The sequence below is a fragment of the Nothobranchius furzeri genome, chromosome 3 (assembly GCF_043380555.1).
Source record: "Nothobranchius furzeri strain GRZ-AD chromosome 3, NfurGRZ-RIMD1, whole genome shotgun sequence".
NCBI classification, from domain to species: domain Eukaryota; kingdom Metazoa; phylum Chordata; class Actinopteri; order Cyprinodontiformes; family Nothobranchiidae; genus Nothobranchius; species Nothobranchius furzeri.
In genome coordinates this window covers 84,003,449-84,024,925 of record NC_091743.1, presented here as the reverse complement: position 1 = coordinate 84,024,925, position 21,477 = coordinate 84,003,449, and the positions used below count along the sequence as shown (strand labels likewise).

Here is a 21,477-nt window from a genome sequence, read left to right as displayed (position 1 = left end):
GACATGCCCGAAACACCTCCCCGGGGAGGCGTCCAGGAGGCATCCTGACCAGATGCCCAAACCACCTCAACTGGCTCCTTTCGATCCGGAGGAGCAGCGGTTCTACTCCGAGTCCCTCCTGAATGTCCGAGCTCCTCACCCTATCTCTAAGGCTGAGCCCGGCCACCCTACGGAGGAAACTCATTTCGGCCGCTTGTATCCGCGATCTCGTTCTTTCGGTCATTACCCAAAGCTCATGACCATAGGTGAGGATTGGGACGTAGATCGACCGGTAAATCGAGAGCCTGGCTTTCTGGCTCAGCTCCCTCTTCCCCACGACAGATCGGCTCAGCGTCCGCATCACTGCAGACGCCGAACCAATCCGCCTGTCGATCTCCCGATCCCTCCTACCCTCACTCGTGAACAAGACCCCGAGATACTTAAACTCCTCCACTTGAGGTAGGACCTCTCCCCCGACCCGGAGGTGGCAAGCCACCCTTTTCCGGTCGAGAACCATGGTCTCAGTTTTGGAGGTGCTGATCCTCATCCCAGCCGCTTCACATTCGGCCGCGAACCTACCCAGCAAGAGCTGAAGGTCAGAGCTGGATGAAGCTAGGAGGACCACATCATCCGCAAAAAGCAGAGACGAGATTCTCCTGCCACCAAACTCGACACACTCCACACCACGGCTAAGTCTAGAAATTCTGTCCATAAAAGTGATGAACAGAACCGGTGACAAAGGGCAGCCCTGGCGGAGTCCAACCCTCACTGGGAACAGGTCCGACTTACTACCGGCTATGTGGACCAAACTCACGCTCCTCTGGTAAAGGGACTGAATGGCCCTTAACAGAAAGCCACCCACCCCATACTCCTGGAGCGTCCCCCACAGGGTGACCCTGGGGACACGGTCATAAGCCTTCTCCAAATCCACAAAGCACATGTGGATTGGTTGGGCAAACTCCCATGCCCCCTCCATCACCCTTGCAAGGGTATAGAGCTGGTCCACAGTTCCACGGCCAGGACGAAAACCACATTGCTCCTCCTCTATCTGAGATTCAACTATCGATCGGACCCTCCTCTCCAGTACCTTGGAGTAGACCTTTCCAGGGAGGCTGAGGAGTGTGATCCCCCTATAGTTGGAACACACCCTCAGGTCACCCTTCTTAAAGATGGGGACCACCACCCCGGTCTGCCACTCCCTAGGAACTGCCCCCGATGACCACGCAATGTTGTAGAGACGTGTCAACCATGACAGCCCTACAACATCCATAGCCTTGAGATACCCAGGACGAACCTCATCCACCCCCGGGGCTCCGCCGCTGTGTAGTTGTTTGACTACCTCAGCAACTTCTGCCCCCGAGATCGGACAGTCCATCCCCAGGCCTCCCAGCTCTGGTTCCTCCTCGGAATGCGCATTGGTGGGATTGAGGAGCTCCTCAAAGTATTCCTTCCACCGTCTGACTATAGCCTCAGTTGACGTCAGCAGCTCCCCATCCCCACTGTAAACAGTGTGAGCGAGTTGCTGCCTTCCTCTCCTGAGGCGCCGGACAGTTTGCCAGAACCTCTTTGGAGCCGATCGATAGTCTTTCTCCATGGCCTCACCAAACTCCTCCCACGCCCGAGATTTTGCCTCGGCAACTGCCACTGCTGCACCCCGCTTGGCTATCCGGTACCTGTCTGCTGCCTCCGGAGACCCACAGACCAGCCACGCCCTGTAGGCCTCCTTCTTCAGCCTGACGGCTCCCCGAACCTCTGGTGTCCACCAGCGGGTACGGGGGTTGCCACCACGACTGGCACCGGCCACCTTACGACCACAGCTAGCAACAGCCGCCTCGACAATCGCAGAGTGGAACAAGGCCCACTCGGACTCAATGTCCCCCACTGCTCTCGGGACGTGGTCAAAGCTCTGCCGGAGGTGGGAGTTGAAGACCGTCTTGACAGGTTCTTCTGCCAGGCGTTCCCAGCAGACCCTCACTATGCGTTTGGGTCTGCCAGGTCTACGCGGCATGTTCCCTTGCCATCTGATCCAACTCACCACCAGGTGGTGATCAGTTGACAGCTCCGCCCCTCTCTTCACTCTGGTGTCCAAAACATACGGCCGCAGGTCAGATGATACGACTACAAAATCTATCATCGACCTGTGACCTAGGCTGCCCTGGTACCAAGTGTACCGGTGGGCATCCTTATGTTCGAACATGGTGTTCGTTATGGCCAAACTGCGGCTTGCACAGAAGTCCAATAACAAAACACCGCTCGAGTTCTGATTAGGTGGGCCGTTCCTCCCAATCACACCCCTCCAGGTCAAGCTGTCATTGCCCACGTGAGCATTGAAGTCCCCCAGCAGGACAATGGAGTCCCCTGATGGAGCACTATCTAGCACTCGTCCCAGGGACTCCAAAAAGGGTGGGTACTCTGAACTGATATTTGGCCCATAAGCACAAACAACAGTCAGGACCCGTTCCCCGACCCGAAGGCGCAAGGAAGCTACCCTCTTGTCCCCCGGGGTAAACCCCAACACACAGGCAGAGAGTCTCGGGGCTAACAAAAAGCCAACCCCAGCCCTCCGCCTCTCACCCGGAGCAACTCCAGCAAAGTAGAGTGTCCAACCCCTCTCCAGGTCTCGGGTTCCAGAGCCAATGCAATGTGTCGAGGTGAGTCCGACTATATCTAGCCGGTTCCGCTCAACCTCTGCCACAAGCTCCGGCTCCTTCCCCGCCAGCGAGGTGACGTTCCATGTCCCAAAAACTAGTTTTCTTGTCCGGGGATTGGACCGCCAAGGCTCCCGCCTTGGTCTGCCACCCGATTCGCATTGCACCGGACCCTTCATGTTCCTCCTGCGGGTGGTGGGTCCACAGTTGGACGAGCCCATGTATCCGGTTCGGGCTGGGCCCGGCCGGGCCCCATGGGCGAAAGCCCGGCCACCAGGCGCTCGCTCACGGGCCCCAACCCCAGGCCTGGCTCCAGGGTGGGACCCCGGTAACCCTCCGGGCCGGGTACTCCGACTCTTCGTTTTAACCGCCATGAAAGATCCTTCGAAACACCATGTTTCCCTAAATAATAAATAAATAATAAATAAATAAATAAATAAATAAATAAATACTTACATATTTAAATAAAATATACATTTTAATGCCAATTAAGATTGCTTAAAAGTATTTTTTTAAACTTCATACATGTTTTACAAATTTTGTCAGGAGGTATTACAACTATTTTTTCATGCATTGCATTAATTAATTATCTGTATTTTTAAAAATTAATATTCTTACAAAACAAAAAACATGAAACGATTCCCGAATCATGTAAAAAGTCAGTATCGATCTACTAAGAATTTGAAACAAGGCAAAATTTATTCTGTTTAGGTTTAAAATTAGAAAAGCAAACAAACCAAAATGATTTTTAAAAAAATCACAATTTGTTATTGTTTTATTATATTTAATTTCACCAATATTCAGACAAACATTTAAACTCGTCTGTTTTCATCCACATTTTTATTTTCAGATTTTTTTAACTAAAACAAGCAAACAAAAAAAATGACCTGCAGTAAACAAAACTAAAACTACAAAATAAAGTTAGAAAAATCTTCTGCTTAAACTTCTTCATTGTGAAAATGCAAGTTTCTAAAATAACATGAGAAATTAAATAGTTTGTTAAACATTTTAAACAAGAAAACATCAAATAACTGAAACTTTAAACCAAATTGTGTTCATTTGAACAAAACTACGTTTAAATCTATTAAATTAAATAGAAACATCAGATGTCAGATTAGCTGGAAATGATAAAATAACATTATTCAAGAGCAAAATATGTTGCTTGATTCTTTTATCCTACATGTTTCAAATTGGAATTTAATCAACCACACCCACCAAAATAAAAACAAACAAACCTTCTGACCACCAATTTTTAAATAAATTAGCTTTTTGTTAAATTTTCTGATATTTTTAAACCAAAATCAGACATTTTAGAAAATGTATCCTTTTATACAAATTGTCCGAAATGCTTTTATTCTTTAAAATTTCCAGAAATTCTTAAAATCAGAAACTGGACAAAATAAAACTTGTTAGTCTTTAATACCAACATCAAATGTAAGGAGTAAAGCTTCTAAAGCACTGGAATAACTGAGTTTAAACCAGATTAGCCAGATTTAAACTAGTTCTAGGTGAGGCTACCTCTGGTCTGGACTAGTCTAATGTCTCCACAGTTTCTGCTCTCTTTTGTCTCCGTGTCCTCATTCGTCCTCATGTACAAAGAACTCATGGCAACAGGCGGTAACCACGGAGACGAATGCCATGAACTCCTGGAAGTTGCACTCAGAGTCTCCGTCTGTGTCCAGGCTCTCCATCAGGCTGTCCAGGGTGGACTGGTCCTTCACATGCTGCAGAGACACACAGGTTTATAGGAGAGCCACCGTTCTCATCATGACCTCTGACCCCAACCCTCTCACCGCCATCAGGTCTGGCAGCTCGTCATGAAGCAGATCCTTCAGCTCGCTCTTCTTCAACTTGTGTTTGTCCCCTTCTCGCTCGGAGTACTTCTGGAACACGGCGATGATGGTCGCCATGGCGTTTTCCAGTTCGCTCATCGTCTCCTGACAGATGTTTTCAGCTCCAGGGATGAACGTGTAAAAACCTTCGTGTCTATAAAAGACATGTCATACAGATGTGATACGAACAGACACATGATGCGGGACATCATACGTGTGGAACAAAGCTACGATGACATCGATGTAAATCAGCTGATAGGATAAAGCCTCCACCATGTTCTCAATAAATTCGACCAGAACCTAAAGCTCATCAGCACGTGGCTGCGGATCCAGCAGCATCCCATAATCTACAGTAAAAGTGTGTGTGGGTGTGATGAACTCACCGTTGGTGTGTGTGTGTTCCTGCACAGCGTGTGTGTCCGCAGACTCAGGCTGCAGGTTTTATACTGCAGCAGCCTGGTGGAGCCGGGAGGAGCAGATCTGAGATCAGCAATCCTGTCGGTCAACCCGCTGACCAATGAGGCGGAACCACCCCCACTCACTCCACCGGACCGCCGCTCAGAACCGGGATCTCTGGTCTCGGACCAGAGCAGGAACTAAACAAAACTTTTGTGTCACAGTTTTTTTATTTTTTGTATCTCATTTGTGTTTAAATGTCTCTGATGTCCGATGAAAATTGTTGCTTTTAGATAAAACTACAGAAACATTATTTGAAACGTCTAAATGAGAAAAACTTTAACCTGCAGAGTTTTACAGCTCAGGTATTAAAATCCTGATCTGTAAAAGAGGAGAGTTGGATCAGTTCTGGTTCTGTGACCCGGTTCCACCTCCCCTCCACAAAGCTGGTTTCAGAGGAAGAGCGTGGCTGTGCATCTCAATGAACACACACACACACACACGCACGCACGCACGCACGCACGCACGCACGCACACACACACACACACACACACACACAACAAGCTGAAAGTGTCAGACATCTCTTCTGGGATCACCATCGGTGAGCAGGTAAAACTTGTGGCAGATGTGCTGACCTCCCCGCACAGCCTTGTTAAACCCGGTGACCTTTGACCTTGCACCTCACTCGCCCCGTGCAGGAGAGACAGGGCTGTGTATGCCAGCACAAACGGCGTCTTTGTGCGATGATAAACAGCGCCCGATGAGGACGGACGGCTGCAGACTGGCTCATTGTTCACTTCAAACACTGAAACGTTGTGCTGGGAATCAAACCGCCGTCCAGGAAGCTGCAGACAAAACACTGCCTGTCGTTCATCAGCCTGATTCATTTACAGCGAGACTCTGGGGAAGAGGAGGAGTTGATCCCAGATGTTCCTGATCCAGCAGATTTTTATTCCCTTTGGGTCAGGATTCATGTCAAGCTAATTAAGACTCACCTGTTTACTTATTTACTTGGTAAATCTTTACAATAATACAGTTACGTAAGCATTGATAAACAAAGGATCCCTTCATTTTCATTCCCATTAACTATTAAGTGTCCTTAAGGACAAAGGGCCAGGGTGGGGTGGGGTGGGGGTCTGCTGAGTAATGCATTACTTAAAGTGACGGTGTGTATTTTCTTTGTCTATAGCGGGCAGTGCATACCCACATCATTGCAAGCAAGCAGTATTTTTGTGTTCAAGTAAGACCTTACCTCACCAGTAGCCACGTTTACATGCGCCAAACTTCCCCAATCCGATTCAAATCTTGGCTGATGGGAAATCCAGAATCTCTGTTTACATGCGCACTAACTAAAATGATCCGACCATGCCGTGAGTTTGTATGCACCAAGTATTCAATCAGATTAAATAGGTTGAGCATGCACAGAGTCGTCTTTCCCAGAAAAAAAGTAGACAAACGCCATGAAACGAAATGAAAAATGTAAAAATTTCCTGCTTTCCTACTTCATTTAATCATTTTTTTTACTTTATTTTGCTGATAGAAGTTACGTTTTCTTCAGTGAATCACTGCAGGTTTATGCTTTGCTGCATTTTAAATCGTCATTTTTAAAGTCAGGTAGTCTAAATGATGACGGAGAGGCTCGCTAGCTGTTGCACACAAGCACAGTGAGCATTAATTTGCTCCAACAATCCGAATGGCTGTGTACATGCACGTCAATCGGAATGATGATCGGACATAACCACCTCTCTCAATCGGATTGAAATTTAGTTCCGATCGGGCTGAATCGGACCAGAACATTCAGACTGACATGTTTACATGCAGAATTTTTGATCTGATTGGGCGTTCAATCTGATTAAATGTGCGCATGTAAACGTGGCTAGTGCGCCCCAAAGCAGCTGTAACTACACCGTAGCTCATCACCATCAGCGTGTGAAGGGGTGAATGACTGATTGTGTTGTGAAGCACCTTGGGGGGTTGTAGAACCCTAAGAAGGTGCTATACAAGTACAGGCCTTTAATCAACGGATGGCCATTAGGGTCAAAAATCTTGGCGAGCACAACCTCCAGCAAAACAACAAGCCTGTCAGACTCCCTTTCATGGCAACAAGTGAAGAAGTAAATGTGTAAAACAACAGCGTTTATGAATGGGGAAAGTTTTGTAACTGTTATCAGTAAATGCATTTTGTCCTCACAGGCTCATGTAGAAGAAAACATGGCGTCGCCCGGAGACTTAGGGTGTTTGTCATGGCCCCGCCCCGGTTGCCTCAGAGATACGTCATCAGGAACCGCCAAGACGTGTTCCAATGTTCATGTTCTACCGAGGCATGTGTTCTCCGTTTGTTAGCCGTTTAGCTAGCTGAGCAAGGATACACGGGAGGTGTCTTGTAGCCTAGCCTTGGTCAAAATTACCCAGAATACACAACAGTATTTTCAAAAGGATGGCGGATCAGACGCCAGCAGCTACTTTGGGGCAAATTTCAAGTTTAAAAGTAAGTCAACTAATTTAAAATGTTTTTATTTTAGATCAAAAGAAGTTATGTATTGTTGGTTATCTATGGCTTAGTAGTTGTGGCTTCGGTGGCTAGCGGGTAGTAACTCACTTATATATTTATTTAATAAACATATGCACAATTTAAAAAGTAAAAGTCTCGTTATATATTTCTATTGAAACTTATACGTATAAAATATAACGTTGACTATGACGTTACGTGACCGCCGTGGAAGCCGCGGTCACGTGATGCAAGTCTGTTCCATTTAACCGTTTTCTTTGACCAAGGAAGGACCGTGTCCTCGCAAGGCCAGGCGCCTTGACTTCGAGAAACAGCCTTAGACTCGCCCTCATGTATTTTACACCTGATTTTTATGGTTACAAAGCCGTCAATATTTTTCAACATCTGGACATAATTTAATTAATTTTCAACAACATTTTAATGCATGTTTCCAGAGAATAATGGTAAAAACTACCCATTTTCTCTTTAATAATAACATTAATGTTAAGTAGTTGTTAATACCTTATTTAATAATTTATTAATTCTTAATTGTGCACTAAGTAACATTAATAAAGTGACCTTTATTGTAAAGTACCCCATCACTTGTATTTGTTTGTTTGTATGTTTGTATGCTGGGCTGACAACAACAGAGAACATTAGCCTTTGTGGTTTCCTGACACACGAATGAACACTTAGACAGATTAAACCTTTTGCTCCAATAATAAAAAATATTTGAGTGTTTTTATTTAAACATTGTTTGTAATGTTTAAATAAATGGGGGGGGGGGGGGGCATGAGGGAAGGGGCTGGGGACCACAAGGACACAGCACATGACATTTGTTTATGAATTGTGAAACGTCATTGTTTTCATTTTACAGACATTGTTTTGAAAGGACCAAATAAACATAAAGTTAGATTTTAAACCTTTGAATAAAACTGATGAAACTAAGACAAAAACCTTCATTCTGATTTAAATGAGTTGATTATTTTATAGTTTTGATTTATTTCCAGACTTCTCAGATCCTCTTTGTCTTCTGTTGGGTCTCTTTCCAGCATTTCTTCTCCAGGGAGACGAGAGTCCTCAAACAGTCGAGGCGTCCCTCAGAGCCAGCCAGACTCCCTGAGCTGACCCGTCACCACGGCAACCATCTGGCATCTCCTGCTCGGCTGGAAAAAGGTCCAGCAGGTCGCTGAGTCACCACTGGCAACACAAGGCTGCTGCAGTTTAAGGTTTCATCTTTACAGTTATTCATGTCATCCTTTTATTTAATTGGTTCTACTGTAATGTATGACCTTTGACCTCTTCAGTGTTGAAACAACCAATCCAGTGCATTTGGAGTTGTTTTAACTGGTCATTTTAAGTTTGTTTGTGAATTGTAGTTTTGTATTAATGTTTTACCACTAGGGGGCAGCAGTGAGATACATATCAAACAAGTCCAAAGACCCTTTTACACAATATGAAGGCTAATTTTCTCTGAAAACATCACACAATTACCCAGATGCCATACCTGATTTTTACAACACCCTGGTTTCAGGAGAGATTCTTGACTAACATGAAAGGGGTCTTCAGGCTGGACTAGGGTTAGGGTTAGAGCCAGCTGCTCTATTAGAGAGGCAGAGAGGTATAACTCATACTGAGGAGGATCCATTTTTGTTGGTTACTGGATTGTTCGAGAGATTAAAGTTAAAGTCCCCCTTGTTCTCACATTGGTGTGTGAAATTAGTTCTCCACATTTGACCCATCCCGTAGGGAACGTTGAGCTGCAGAAACAACCACACTCAGGAACCCTTTGGTGGTTAAACCCCCCAGTCCAACCCCTCAAAGCTGGGCATCAAGCGGGGAGGTACTGGTCCCATTTTTTGAAAGTCTTTGGTTTGAACTAACCTTGGATTCAAACCCACAATCTCCCAGTCTCAGGGGAGACACTCAAACCACTAGGCCGCTGAGCTGATTATAGTTTTTTTTTATCAATATGCAGGAGGTGGCAGTAGTGCAACTGCTGCTATTAAACCCATAGAAGAAGAAAAAGATACTGAGGAGCGAGCCAAACACCAAGAAAAAGGAGGAAAGGTAAATAAAGATGCCAAAAAACTAAAAAGACTAAAGATGCTAAAGACACGGAAAATAATAAACTAGACTAAACATACAGAAGAAGTAAACCACACAGAGCAATAAACTAACCAATATCCAATTCAATTCAATTTTATTTATATAGCGCCCAATCACGACAAGAGTCGTCTCAAGGCACTTCACATAATAAACATTCCAATCCAGGTCAGTTCATTAAGCCAATCAGAAAAAAAAAGTTTCCTATAAGGAACCCAGCAGGTTGCATCGAGTCACTGACTAGTGTCAGTGACTTTACAGCAATCCTCATTCTAAGCAAGCATTTAGCGACAGTGGAGAGGAAAACTCCCTTTTAACAGGAAGAAACCTCCAGAGGATCCTGGCTCAGTATAAGCAGCCATCCACCACGACTCCCTGGGGATGGAGAAGACAGAGCAGACACACACACACACACACACACACACACACACACACACACACACACACACACACACACACACACACACACACACACACACACACACACACACACACACACACACACACACACACACACACACACACAACACATATACCAAGTAGTGTTTCTATGGTTACATTGTGATTTCTTAGTAAATATTCTAATTGGTGAGAGATAAAGTTTCTTGTATTTATTCTAGTGGATCTATAATTAAACGGGTAAACTAGTAGTAGCACATCCAACGTCCAGGAAAGTAAAATGTTATTATCAGGAGTGGGAGAATTTTTAAGTGGTTAGCAACAGTGTTCAAGACGATGGCCCCCTCCATGAGGGCACCACAATATATAAAGGCAACACAAGGGTCAAAGGTCATAAACACAAACAAGAGAAAACAGTAAGAACTCAATAAAACAAAACATGCAAATTACTGAAACTGAAAGGCTGGGAGAAAACACGTAAGCAAGGTGTCTAAGGAATTCCTCGCATAAATCTGATCTAAATAAATTATATAATACAGTATGGAGAAAAACAGAGAAGGACTCGGAGCTGAGGAGTGACCAGTCTAAGATAAACGGGGGATGAAAGACTAGGCTATGGGAACAGGAATTCAGAGGAGACGTACACGAGCGTGGACTGGAACATGACAGTAACTGTCTTTTCAAATCAACATTTTGAGTTATTTTAATCTTTCCTTAACCTTTTTAACAACTTTTAGAATGAAGCTTTTCTTCATCCGCAAACATTTTTTGGCAAGCAGAATTTTTTTAATTTACAGTTTGGTCAATTTTTGATATAACCTTGAAAGACGTGCAAATTGCAAATCCACACACGTCAGTAAGAGTGTGCTATGGGTTTTGGTAACAGTATGCTGCATAACAATCTCCCTGAACAACAACATAGATTGTGTTCTATGGACAGTCTATTTAGCTGAAGCAGGTGATGTTGCCCCGCCCTCTCTGGAGCTTTATAGCTCAGGTAAACGTCACAGTAGAAACATTCAGAGTTTAAACGGGTCACAGGAAGATTCACATTACTGAACCGGTGTTTTGATCCCTTTGATGGTTTTTACATAGGCAAGGTTTAGTTTGAAGTGCTGATGGTTACCATGGTGACTCTAATGCGTTACTGACAGCAGCTTTAACATTTCTGTAGATTCTCTTAAAATATGATAAAGTTGAGTCTGGATCGACACCATTCAAAACTTCCTCAGGAATTTACTGATTTGTAGTTAAATATTATCAGGATTTTTCCAGATTAACCAAATCACTGAACAAAAGTCATCCAACCTAGTTAATTATTAGTAAATTGGTAGGTTTTTTTAAACCCTTTCTTCATAAATAGTAATTTCCCTTTAAATTCTTGTTGTTTTGTGTTCGACCATCAGGTGGCAGTGGCATTTTATTTCACACACATTAGTTCCAGTAAAATCAATCATTAGTCACCTTGATCAGCTGTTTGAATCATGCGTCACCTCTCAGACAGTCACCATGGCGATCTCTAAGGTGTTAGCACGAGTTGGGCTGCAGTTACAGATTGGCCATCTCATGTCGCATCTTCCCGTAATCCCATAATCCTCTGCAGCCCGCACTCTCACCGCCCCCGGTGGGATTAAAACCTGCTGACCTGGACTCACACAAACACTCGACACTAACTGACCTGCTGGCCTGAAAACCTGCTTCCTTCTAACAATAAAACCTACACTTTGTAGGCTGAATCCAGGTCAGATCTCAACACTCACCTCCACTGCTTACGTCATATATAAACCTGAAACTGGTTGTAATTAACGCTTAGCATGAGTCTAGAATCAAGGTCTCCAGATGTTTAAGACCCTCATCTCTTAGAAGACCAAGACCTTCAGCGTTCATGATTTCAGTCAGGGTCGTTGGTGGTCCCTTTGAGGTCATGAAAATACAACATTCAGGAAAATTCTGAGACGTTTGAGGGATTCTTTCAGACTTCCCCAAGAGATAGTTCATCGAAGGCTCATGTTTGCCGGACACTAACCGAAACAACCAGGCATCGGACTCTTTAGCAATACAAATGCACCTTAGAGTCTCAAATGTTATGGGAAGATGGCGTCCCAAAGGGATGGGTGTTGGTGACCCCTGGTTTAAGACCTTCAGGTAAAAGTTAAACATATCAGCTTTTTGAAATAGATTCAACACATTGAGTTCATCATAATGGCTTATTCTGAGCTGGGACCACACAGAGCTAATACATCCTCTGTGAACCAAAACAACATATGGTGAGTGTTAATCTGTGTCAGGACACAGCAGCAATGCTAACAAACTCCTGAAGTGGCTGACACCTCAGTGCCCCGACACTTCAGCAGGGATTAGAAGTAAGTTCTGCTTCAGTTTGCTCTAATGTTCAAAAAACTTTAGATCTGATCTGTGAACCCTGGAGATGTTCCTCTAATGAACTGGTAACTGCAGCTCAGATGAAGTCCCTCTTGTGTACGTCGTTCGGTTTGACGGAGACTTAGGCCCTGTCCACACGTAGCCAGGGATCTGCCAAAACGTAGATATTTTTCTACGTTTTGGCCTGTCATCCACACGAAAACGGAGTTTTTTCACACTAAAACGGATCTTTTTAAAAACTCCGGCCAAAGTGAAGATCTGTGTTTTCTCCGTTTTGGGTGTCTGCGTGTGGACAGACCAAACCGGAGTTTTAAGGTCCGCAACGTCACTTTCCGCGACAAAAAAATGCTGACATCACGTGTGCGACCTGTGTTTACACTAGCCGACAGCATGGATGCCAGCATGGATCAGTTTTAGTCTGGCCTGAACAGATGAATCAGTCCTTTGAAGCTGTTCCCAAAAATAAAACCTAAACGTGTTTTACTTCCTGATCTATTCTGTGTCTGGATAAATGTCCTTGAATTCCTCATAGCTGTATATCCTCGTGAACAACACAGGCTGTAACACGGTTGATGGTGGGAATTCAGCCTCTGAAATCATATTGATTCACAGGGGGTTAGTGCATTTACGTACATGCTGCTCTGAACAGAGAACAGTTTAATGTTTCCTCTTTAAAAGAAACATCACATAAAAATATCAAACCTGTAGGATCATAAGGATTTATCCAGACCTTCGAACGATTTAGACTTTGTTTAAATGTAAATTTTCCATCAGGATTTAACTCCAAATCCTAAAAACTGCTGCAGGAGGACGAAAGTGGATGTGTGTTGGTACAAATGTGTTTTCCTGAAGATGCAGCTCTCTAATCTGCTGTCTTTTCTTGCCGCTCTGGCTGAGGAAAAAATGAAGAAATAAGTAATTTCCAGTGAACAGTTTGAGCAGAGAACTGACCGAGGGAGGAGGTAGATAAATATTCAAACGTGAGATTCCTGCTGCTGAGCAACATTCACAACATCTTGCTGTGATGTGATGTGACTCATTTCTTTTTCTTTTTATTTTTTACTCTAGATCATAACAACTCTTCTTCTGATAGACATCCACATGTCTTATGTTAGTTCGTCCGCCTTCCTAATGTTGTAATCCAACACAGATGTTGTAAATTAGGTTTTCGAAAGAATTTGTTCCCATTAAAGAGAAACTATGCACATTTTTTTATCATTATCTTGACCCAGTGTGTGCTAAAGTGACAATTTACAAGGTTAATGAAATGTCACTCAGACCCCCATCGCCCTCTGTGGCCAGAATACCATATTTGCAACTTCAGAGTGCCAGGCCGCCACCTGTGGCTGCTTCCAGCACTTTTCCTGCATGTTTTAGATCATGAACACAGCTGATTTGGTTAATTTAGTGATGAATCACTCCTGTAGACACTAAGGAAGGCTGAGGAGACGTTTCAGTGGTTAGATTAAGGTGTTAAAGTTAAAGTCCCATTAGATGTCACACACACTGATGTGTGTGCAAAATTTGTTCTCCGCATTTGACCCATCCCCTGGGGGAGCGGTGAGCTGCAGACACAGCCGCGCTCGGGAACCATTTGGTGGTTTAACCCCCCAATCCAACCCCTTAATGCTGAGTGTCAAGCAGGGAGGCAATGGATCCTACTTTTTCTGAGTCTATGGCGTGACCCGACTAGGAATCGAACCCTGATCTCCCAGTCTCAGGGTGAACACTCTACCACTAGACCACTGAGCTGGTGAGCGTAAAAAGACAAACGCACGGTGAGGAGATAAGTTTCACTTTTGCTTTGACCGCAGATAATTAATAATGGACACTAGGGGACAGGCGCGCATTTTGGGTGGGGTACGGGGGGGATTTATCCCCCCCAGATTCAGATCGATCCCGATCCGTCCCCGCACGGAGGCCTGACAGAAAACAAAATCGGAGGTTAAGCCCTTGAAGCTCCTTTTTCCAATGACAATGAATGCAGCATGACGAAAACAAACACCAACTTCAGAGGCGCAAAAGTGGTTGCTGCTTGGATGCAGGATGAAGCGAAAAAGGCAAACAAAAATTACTGCATAGACCAACAGTGTAAGTAGGCGGGACCGATCTGTCTGTTTATGCATGTTGGTTCTAGTTTCAGTACGTTGTTGTCAGTGTTGGGACATAGCCTACTCGTTAAAAGCGCCAAAGCCTCATTGCTGACTTTAACAAGTCCCATCCACAAATATGATCCCTCATGAAGTTACTACTTTACACCAGAAGATAGTGGAGATGTGGAACTTTCAGGCTGAGCAAAGTTTTGGAGTTTTTAGAGCTTGAAAAACGCCTCCCGCCGAGAGGCTCCCAGTCGGGGAGAGGAGGAGACGCGCGCAACATGAAGAGCGTAAATGTTAGATAAAACGTATAATTGCCGGCAGGTCTGGCCTTTGTTGACTGATCATTTTAGTCTGGTAATGACTGATTCTGATTATGCAGCAGATTATTGACTCTGATGAAGAAACTCCTCCAGCCGGGAAGATTGACGCTGCTGCAGCATCAGACAGCTGGTGCTGCACGAGAGGTGTGTGGAGCTTACGAGCTCCAAACGTTGGGTTTGATGTTTTTTTAACCTACAGTGGGACACTGGGGTAAAGCCAGCCTCCACTCGCCGATTCACGGTAAAGTAAGCCCTCACTTGATTTTGCTAGGCACACGCGTTCACAGCTTTACGGTAAAAGCTCGGGCCACTGTTTTTCAAAATAGAAGCCCATCTCAGAAATGTATTTTCTGACTGATCATTTGAAAAAAGAATTAAAAAATGGAATTCTAAGTTACCACATTATAGTTAAAACGCCATTTTAACCACAGTTTTTCAAAATAAAAGCCCATCTCAGAAACTTATTTTCTGACAGATTGTTTTTAAAACTTTAAAAATGGAATTCAAAAGTTACCAAATTATAGTTATATCGCCATTTTAACAGATATTTCAAAACTATATTACAAATGGTGGAAACGCCTAAAAATCGACTTGTGACAATCCTTTTTAAAGGAGCATGGGGCAGGAATTGTCCAAAAACAAGAAGTAAATAGGATTCATGTTCATTCTTGTGAAGCTTATGGGTGATGAAGCATTTTAAACTAAAAAGAATGATGAAACCAGTTTATCATTCCATTTTGTTAATCAGGCTGTGTGCTGCAAAATGCAAAACATTCCTGATCCAAATTTCCCGCGCTGTTTTACGGATGTGAAGTTAATTGACGCTTCAAGCGCGTTCTCGACAAGGTTCAAACCCGGAAAAACATTTGGAAGCTTGCTAGGTGGCGGTAATGCGTCTTTCACTACTAGCCACGTTAAAACCTCAAACAGAAGAGGAAGAACCCTGGAAATGGATTCTACAACTAATTCTACAACAAATTAAAATGCTAATGTTGTCATGGAATTTTACAAATATTAGACTAAAGTAACAATGTTACTTACTTCATCGCTCGACACGGTGCCTTGTTTGAGCCGCGCTCTGGCCGTACATCATTGAAACTTTTTTTTTTTTCTAGTGAAGAGTTTGTGCGCGCTCTCGTGCCGGGCTGCAGTTACTCACAGCGCCGAGTGCGTCGCTAATGAGTTTCGTTTCATCATCCTGCCCCATGCTACTTTAAACATGTTTCTCTTTAAGTCCAAAGTGATTTGATACTATACCACAATTCGATGACCTCTTGTTTTTCCTGTGAAACTTCATAGAACAGCTTATTTTTATTTAGATATTATGCTTCCAAAAACCTAAACATATTACATAGAAAAAACTTTCCAGAATCTTCTGGTGTGAAACAGTTAAGAATCAAACACAATAGGTTCCACCAGGGGGAGTGTCATCAATATCTGATGTGGAATTTGAAAAATACTTCTTTGAAAAATGGCATAAATCATTCCTCTACGTTGATTAAAGTTTTTTTTTTAATCCCACTGTTATGCCAGCATCTGGTGTGGACAGATGAGCACTAGAACACCTCTAGTTCTTATAAAAAAAAAAGTTAAATCTAAAACTAATATTGAATTTTAAAATAATACCTCTGTGAAAATGGTTATGAATCAATCATTCATCTACGTAGAAAAAATGTTTAAAAATAATCTCCCTGTTATGCCAGCATCTGGTGTGGATGGATGAGTAGTAGATCACCTCTAGTTTATAAAACCAAAGTTTCATCCAAATTTGATGTGAAATTTCCAAATAAAACCTCTTTGAAAATGGTTATAAATCGTTCATACCTTACTTTTAATTTTTTTTAAACTCCCCTGTTATGCCAGCATCTGATATGGATGGATGAGTACTAGAACACCTCTAGTTTATATAAACAATGTTTAATACAAATCTGATGTGGAATTTTATTTTTCAAATAATCAGTCAGAAAATAGGTTTCTGGTATGGGTTTTTATATTGAAAAAGAGTGGTTAAAATGGTGATATAACTATAATTTGGTAACATTTTAATTGCATTCTTAAAGTTTTTTCAAATAATCAGTCAGAAAATAGGTTTCTGATATGGGCTTTTATTTTTGAAAACTGGTTAAAATGGAAAACTAACTATGATTTTGTAACTTTTGAATTTTATTTTTTAAGTTTTTTTAAACAATCAGTCAGAAAAGAAGTTTCTTAGACTTTTATTTAGAAAAACAGTGGTTAAAATGACCATATAAATATAATTTGGTAATTTTTGAATTCCATTTTTTAAGTTTTTATTTTTTCAAATAATCATTCAGAAAATAGGTTTGTGATATCGGTTTTTATTTTGAAAAACTGAACAAATCTGCGATACAACTTTAATTGAGTAACATTTGAAATCCATTTTTAAAGTTTTTTAAAAAATAATCATTCAGAAAATATGTTTCTGAGATGGTCTTTTATTTTTGAAAAATTGGTTGAAATGGCAAAATAACTATAATTTTGTCACTTTTGAATTCCATTGTATAATTTTTTTAACAATCAGTCAGAAATGAAGTTTATGATATGGGCTTTTATTTTGAAAAAAAAACAGTGGTTAAAATGGCGATATAAATGTAATTTGGTGACTTTTGAATTCCATTTTTTAATTATTTTTCATTTAAGCAGTCAGAAAATACATTTCTGAGATGGGCTTCTATTTTGAAAAACAATGGCTCGAGCTTTTACCGTAAAGCTGTGAATGCGTGTGCCTAGCAAAATCAAGTGAGGGCTTACTTTACCGTGAATCGCGAGTGGAGGCTGGCTTTAACCCAGTTTTGGAATGTGATGGACGTAGAAACGACGGTAAAAACACTTACGTGATAGTCGTAGCGACAATGTAAAAAAAAAAAAAAAGCCAAAAAGGGGCAGATGCGATGCATTATGTATGGAAGTCAAAGTGTGCCACATAATCATAAAAAAGTAAAATATAAAATTTAAAAAGAGCTTTATATATTGATATATAAATTAAAACTTTCCAAATGAAAATTTCTAAATAACGTAACAATACGAAGGAACATCTGTTGGTCAGGCTGAAAAGTTTGGGAACCGCTATAGCGTTGGGCATGAGCATCGATTGGAACTGGTTCCAACTGTTAGTTTTTCCCGGAATCGTTCAAAGTTTTTTATTTCGATTCCGAGTTTCGATTCCTAGATTGCCGATCGGAAGAAGAATCCGCGGGCGATTTCTGTGAAAAATAAACGTGATCTGCAAATTTTGATCAACGCTTTTCAGAGCTGATCACACCAGCTGTCTGTGTGCAGCACCGAGTCCCCCTCCCCCCACCCAAATGTAAACAAACGTGTCTGCCGAACTTTTTCTCCGTGATGTAAACTTTAACTCCTGCAGCGTAGAGGAAACTTGTTAAAATACGTCAACACGGTGGATTTAATAGAAGCTTTAAAGAACAAACTCTGGACGGTGTGAGGTGAGTTTGTCTCACTGCAGAAATAACAACACACACGGAGCGTCAGCAGTCAGACGCTGCGGCTCACCAACACTCGTGTGTGTGTGTGTGTGTGTGTGTGTGTGTGTGTGTGTGTGTGTGTGTGTGTGTGTGTGTGTGTGTGTGTGTGTGTGTGTGTGTGTGTGTGAGATTCTCCCACACCACAGGGGAGTGACTGGTCGTTACTTGAAAATAAATGCATTACTATTCTGTGTCAAATGTTGTAATTTTGTGCATTTTAAGATGAATTAGTAATAAAAGTGAATGGGAATGCCGATTATGCTGGCGGTGGTCGGAGGTTGTGGCTACAAAGTAGCTAATCACCACCGGAGTGTGAACGGGTGAGTGACTAGGTGGTAAAGTGCCTTTGGGGGTTGTAGAACCCTCGAAAGCGCTATTAGATTCAGGCTATTTATTTCACACAAATGAGTGTAACATTTGTTTTCAGAGTTTGACCAAAACAACCAGAAATCCATATTTTTTTCAATTTAAGATGATTTTAGATGTAAACTTTCTTCATGAACTCTGCTCTCGGGTAATCTACCCAAAATAAAGCTTAACAAGTTTAAGATCTCACCCAAGGACACTGAACAGGTGGGATTATTTACAGGACTGATGAATGAATGAATGTAGAAATGAAAAAGAAATGTAGGGTAATTCAATGCTACATCCACATTTATATTATTTACAAATATTATTGTGATGTTGTGGAACCTTTTCAAAGTCCTCCCTTCAACCAAACTGTCTGATTTCCAGCTCCGATTCACGTTTTCCTGGGATTCTTGAATCCCGCGGCAGCTGAAGGAACCCGCATTCCTGGTGTTCCTTCCCATAACTAACCTGGCTGACAAGCAAACATCCAGTTATTGTGATGCAAAGTGCAGCAGCGCTGATAGCGAAGCTCCTTGATGAGGTCGTGAATAGAAAGCTCTTTTTTCCCCCAACATCCCACAGTTCCCATTCAGCCCGAGTGAATAGACGCTTCAAATCCAGACCGGGTTTCCAATCAGAGCAGAGCTCTGAGGGCAGCAATGGCTGATTCAAATAATTTACGTCCAAATCTGAAAATATTTATCATTTTGAGCAGCTTTTAGTGACAGTTTTCTGAGGTTCGACCTTCCCCCAAAAGCAACTGCATGGTCCTGACAGGACATCAAAGGGATAACGGTAAATGAAAGTGTGAGAAGAGTTCAGAAAGCATCTGCTCTGCTGTGAATCTTCCAGTAGACTTTCTTCTTGTCGCTTTTTCAGCTGCAGGAAAAAAGTTTTCTGCTCCGATTGCAGCTGAAGACAAACGAGGTTGAGGTAGATCTAATCTGAGAGCTACTTTCTCTCATTAGAAGTGGGAGAAACCACTTTAAAGATCTTTTTAACAACATCGATGTCATTGAAAGAGCACCAGTCTTCACCAGACACGTCCAGGTAAAATGTTACCATTTCTCTCCAGCATGGCTGCTTTTCTGGTTGTGGAATCAAATGATCTTCTATCATCTGAGTTGTCGTTCTTTGGGATTTAGCTCACTTACAGCGTTTAATCAGCTGACCTTCGTTCAACCGTGCTTCAATAACAGAGGATTGTCCTCATTAAAGCTTCAGCTTTGTTCATCTAGACAAACATACCGTTTGAATTTACCGCTCCCCACAGGCCATTACACTGCTCTTATTAGCAGTTTATGACCCATTTGTAGTTTATTTCCTGTGCTGACAATAAAAACACACAACCACAGGACTAAAATTGGATTTTACATGTGCAGGGTTGCATTTTGTTTCTGTTTGTTAGGTAAAAAGTAGTGAAGTTTAAATGGTAAATGGGCTGTAAATGTATGAAAGGAGGCATGGCAGAATAAATAAGCATTGGTTCGATTAAAGAATAGAATAGAATAGAATAGAATTTATTAATCCCACAGTGGGGAAGTTCACCTGCTGCAGCAGCACAGAGAAAAGTAAGGCAAAATAACAAGATTGCAGGTAAACACACAAAGGCAAACCACTAAAAACAATAGATAAAAAGAAAACTTGGGTTTCCAGAACTATGCGCATAAGGGACACATACTTACTAAGGTAAATCCGGTATTGCACAAGTATGGAACATACTGAGTATTGCATTGTTGTTATTGTGTACCAGGATAATGCCAGCACCAGTTAAACTGGGGTACATAAATAATATTTCAGCTGCAAAAATGTAATGAACTAACTTTAAAGTGACAGTGTGTATTTTCCCTGGTGATAGGGAGAAGTACACACCTAAATCACTTCAAGCAAGCAGTATTTTTGTGTTTGACTAAGACCTTACCAAATGGATGGCCATTAGGGTCAAAAATCGCTGGGAGTGCAACCTCCAGCGAAATGACAAGCATATCAGACTCCCTTTCATCACTGGCAACGAGTGAAGAGGTAAATGTGTAAAACAACAATGTTTATTGATGGTGAACGTTTTGTAACAGTTTCTTACGATTCAGTAAATGCATTTTGTCCTCGCGGGCTTCCGTAGAAGGAAACATGGCATCTAATATGGTGTCGCCCAGAGACTTGGACCCGCTCCCATGTATTTTAGACCAGGTTTTTATAGTTATGAAACCGCCAACATTTTTTCAACAGCTGGGCGTCTTTTAATTCACCTTCAGCAACATTTTGATGGACATTTCCAGAGATTAACACTAAAAACTACACATTGTCACTTTAAAATCCACATATCTGTTCATTTATGTCCTCCATGCAGCACAACTTTATTTGTCTTCAACATGCCTTCTCCAACCTTCATATTCAATTAAACACAAGTAAAACAAAGTTCATGATCTTCAACCGTAACTTGCAGCAACCAACTCACCACCCTAGTACAGTTTCTCTGGATGGTTCAGAACTACAACTTGTCAGTTCTTATAAGTATCTGGGTATCTGGCTTGACAGCACATTTTCATTTGACATTCATATCAACTCAATACTTTCTAAAGTCAAGTCAAGAATTGGGTTTCTATACCACAACAGGTCATCCTTCATTCATTCTGCAAAGCAAACCTTGGTCTAAATGACAATCCTTCCCATCTTAGGCCCTGTCCACACGTAGCCGGGGATCTGCCAAAATGTAGATATTTTTCTACGTTTTGGCCTGTCATCCACACGAAAACTGAGTTTTTTCACACGAAAACGGATCTTTTTAAAAACTCCGGCCAAAGTGAAGATCTACGTTTTCTCCGTTTTGGGTGTCTGCGTGTGGACGGACAAAACCGGAGTTTTAAGGTCCGCAACGTCACTTTCCGCGACAAAAAAATGCTGACATCACGTGTGCGACCTGTGTTTACACTAGCCGGCATCATGGAAGCCTTCAGAGCTGCGCTCTGTCACTAC

General features: G+C 42.4%; 1 protein-coding gene across 1 annotated transcript; it reads right to left on the bottom strand.

Moving 5' to 3' along the window:
• Positions 1-3,448: 3,448 nt before the first annotated feature.
• Positions 3,449-4,982, bottom strand: s100b (S100 calcium binding protein, beta (neural)). The gene is made up of 3 exons (XM_015958037.3): positions 4,843-4,982; positions 4,421-4,613; positions 3,449-4,351 (listed from the first exon to the last, which is right to left on the bottom strand). Exons 2-3 carry the CDS (start codon positions 4,556-4,558, stop codon positions 4,205-4,207), a joined length of 285 nt encoding a protein of 94 aa, XP_015813523.1. The 5' UTR covers positions 4,559-4,613; positions 4,843-4,982; the 3' UTR covers positions 3,449-4,204.
• Between the last annotated feature and the right edge of the window lie 16,495 nt (positions 4,983-21,477).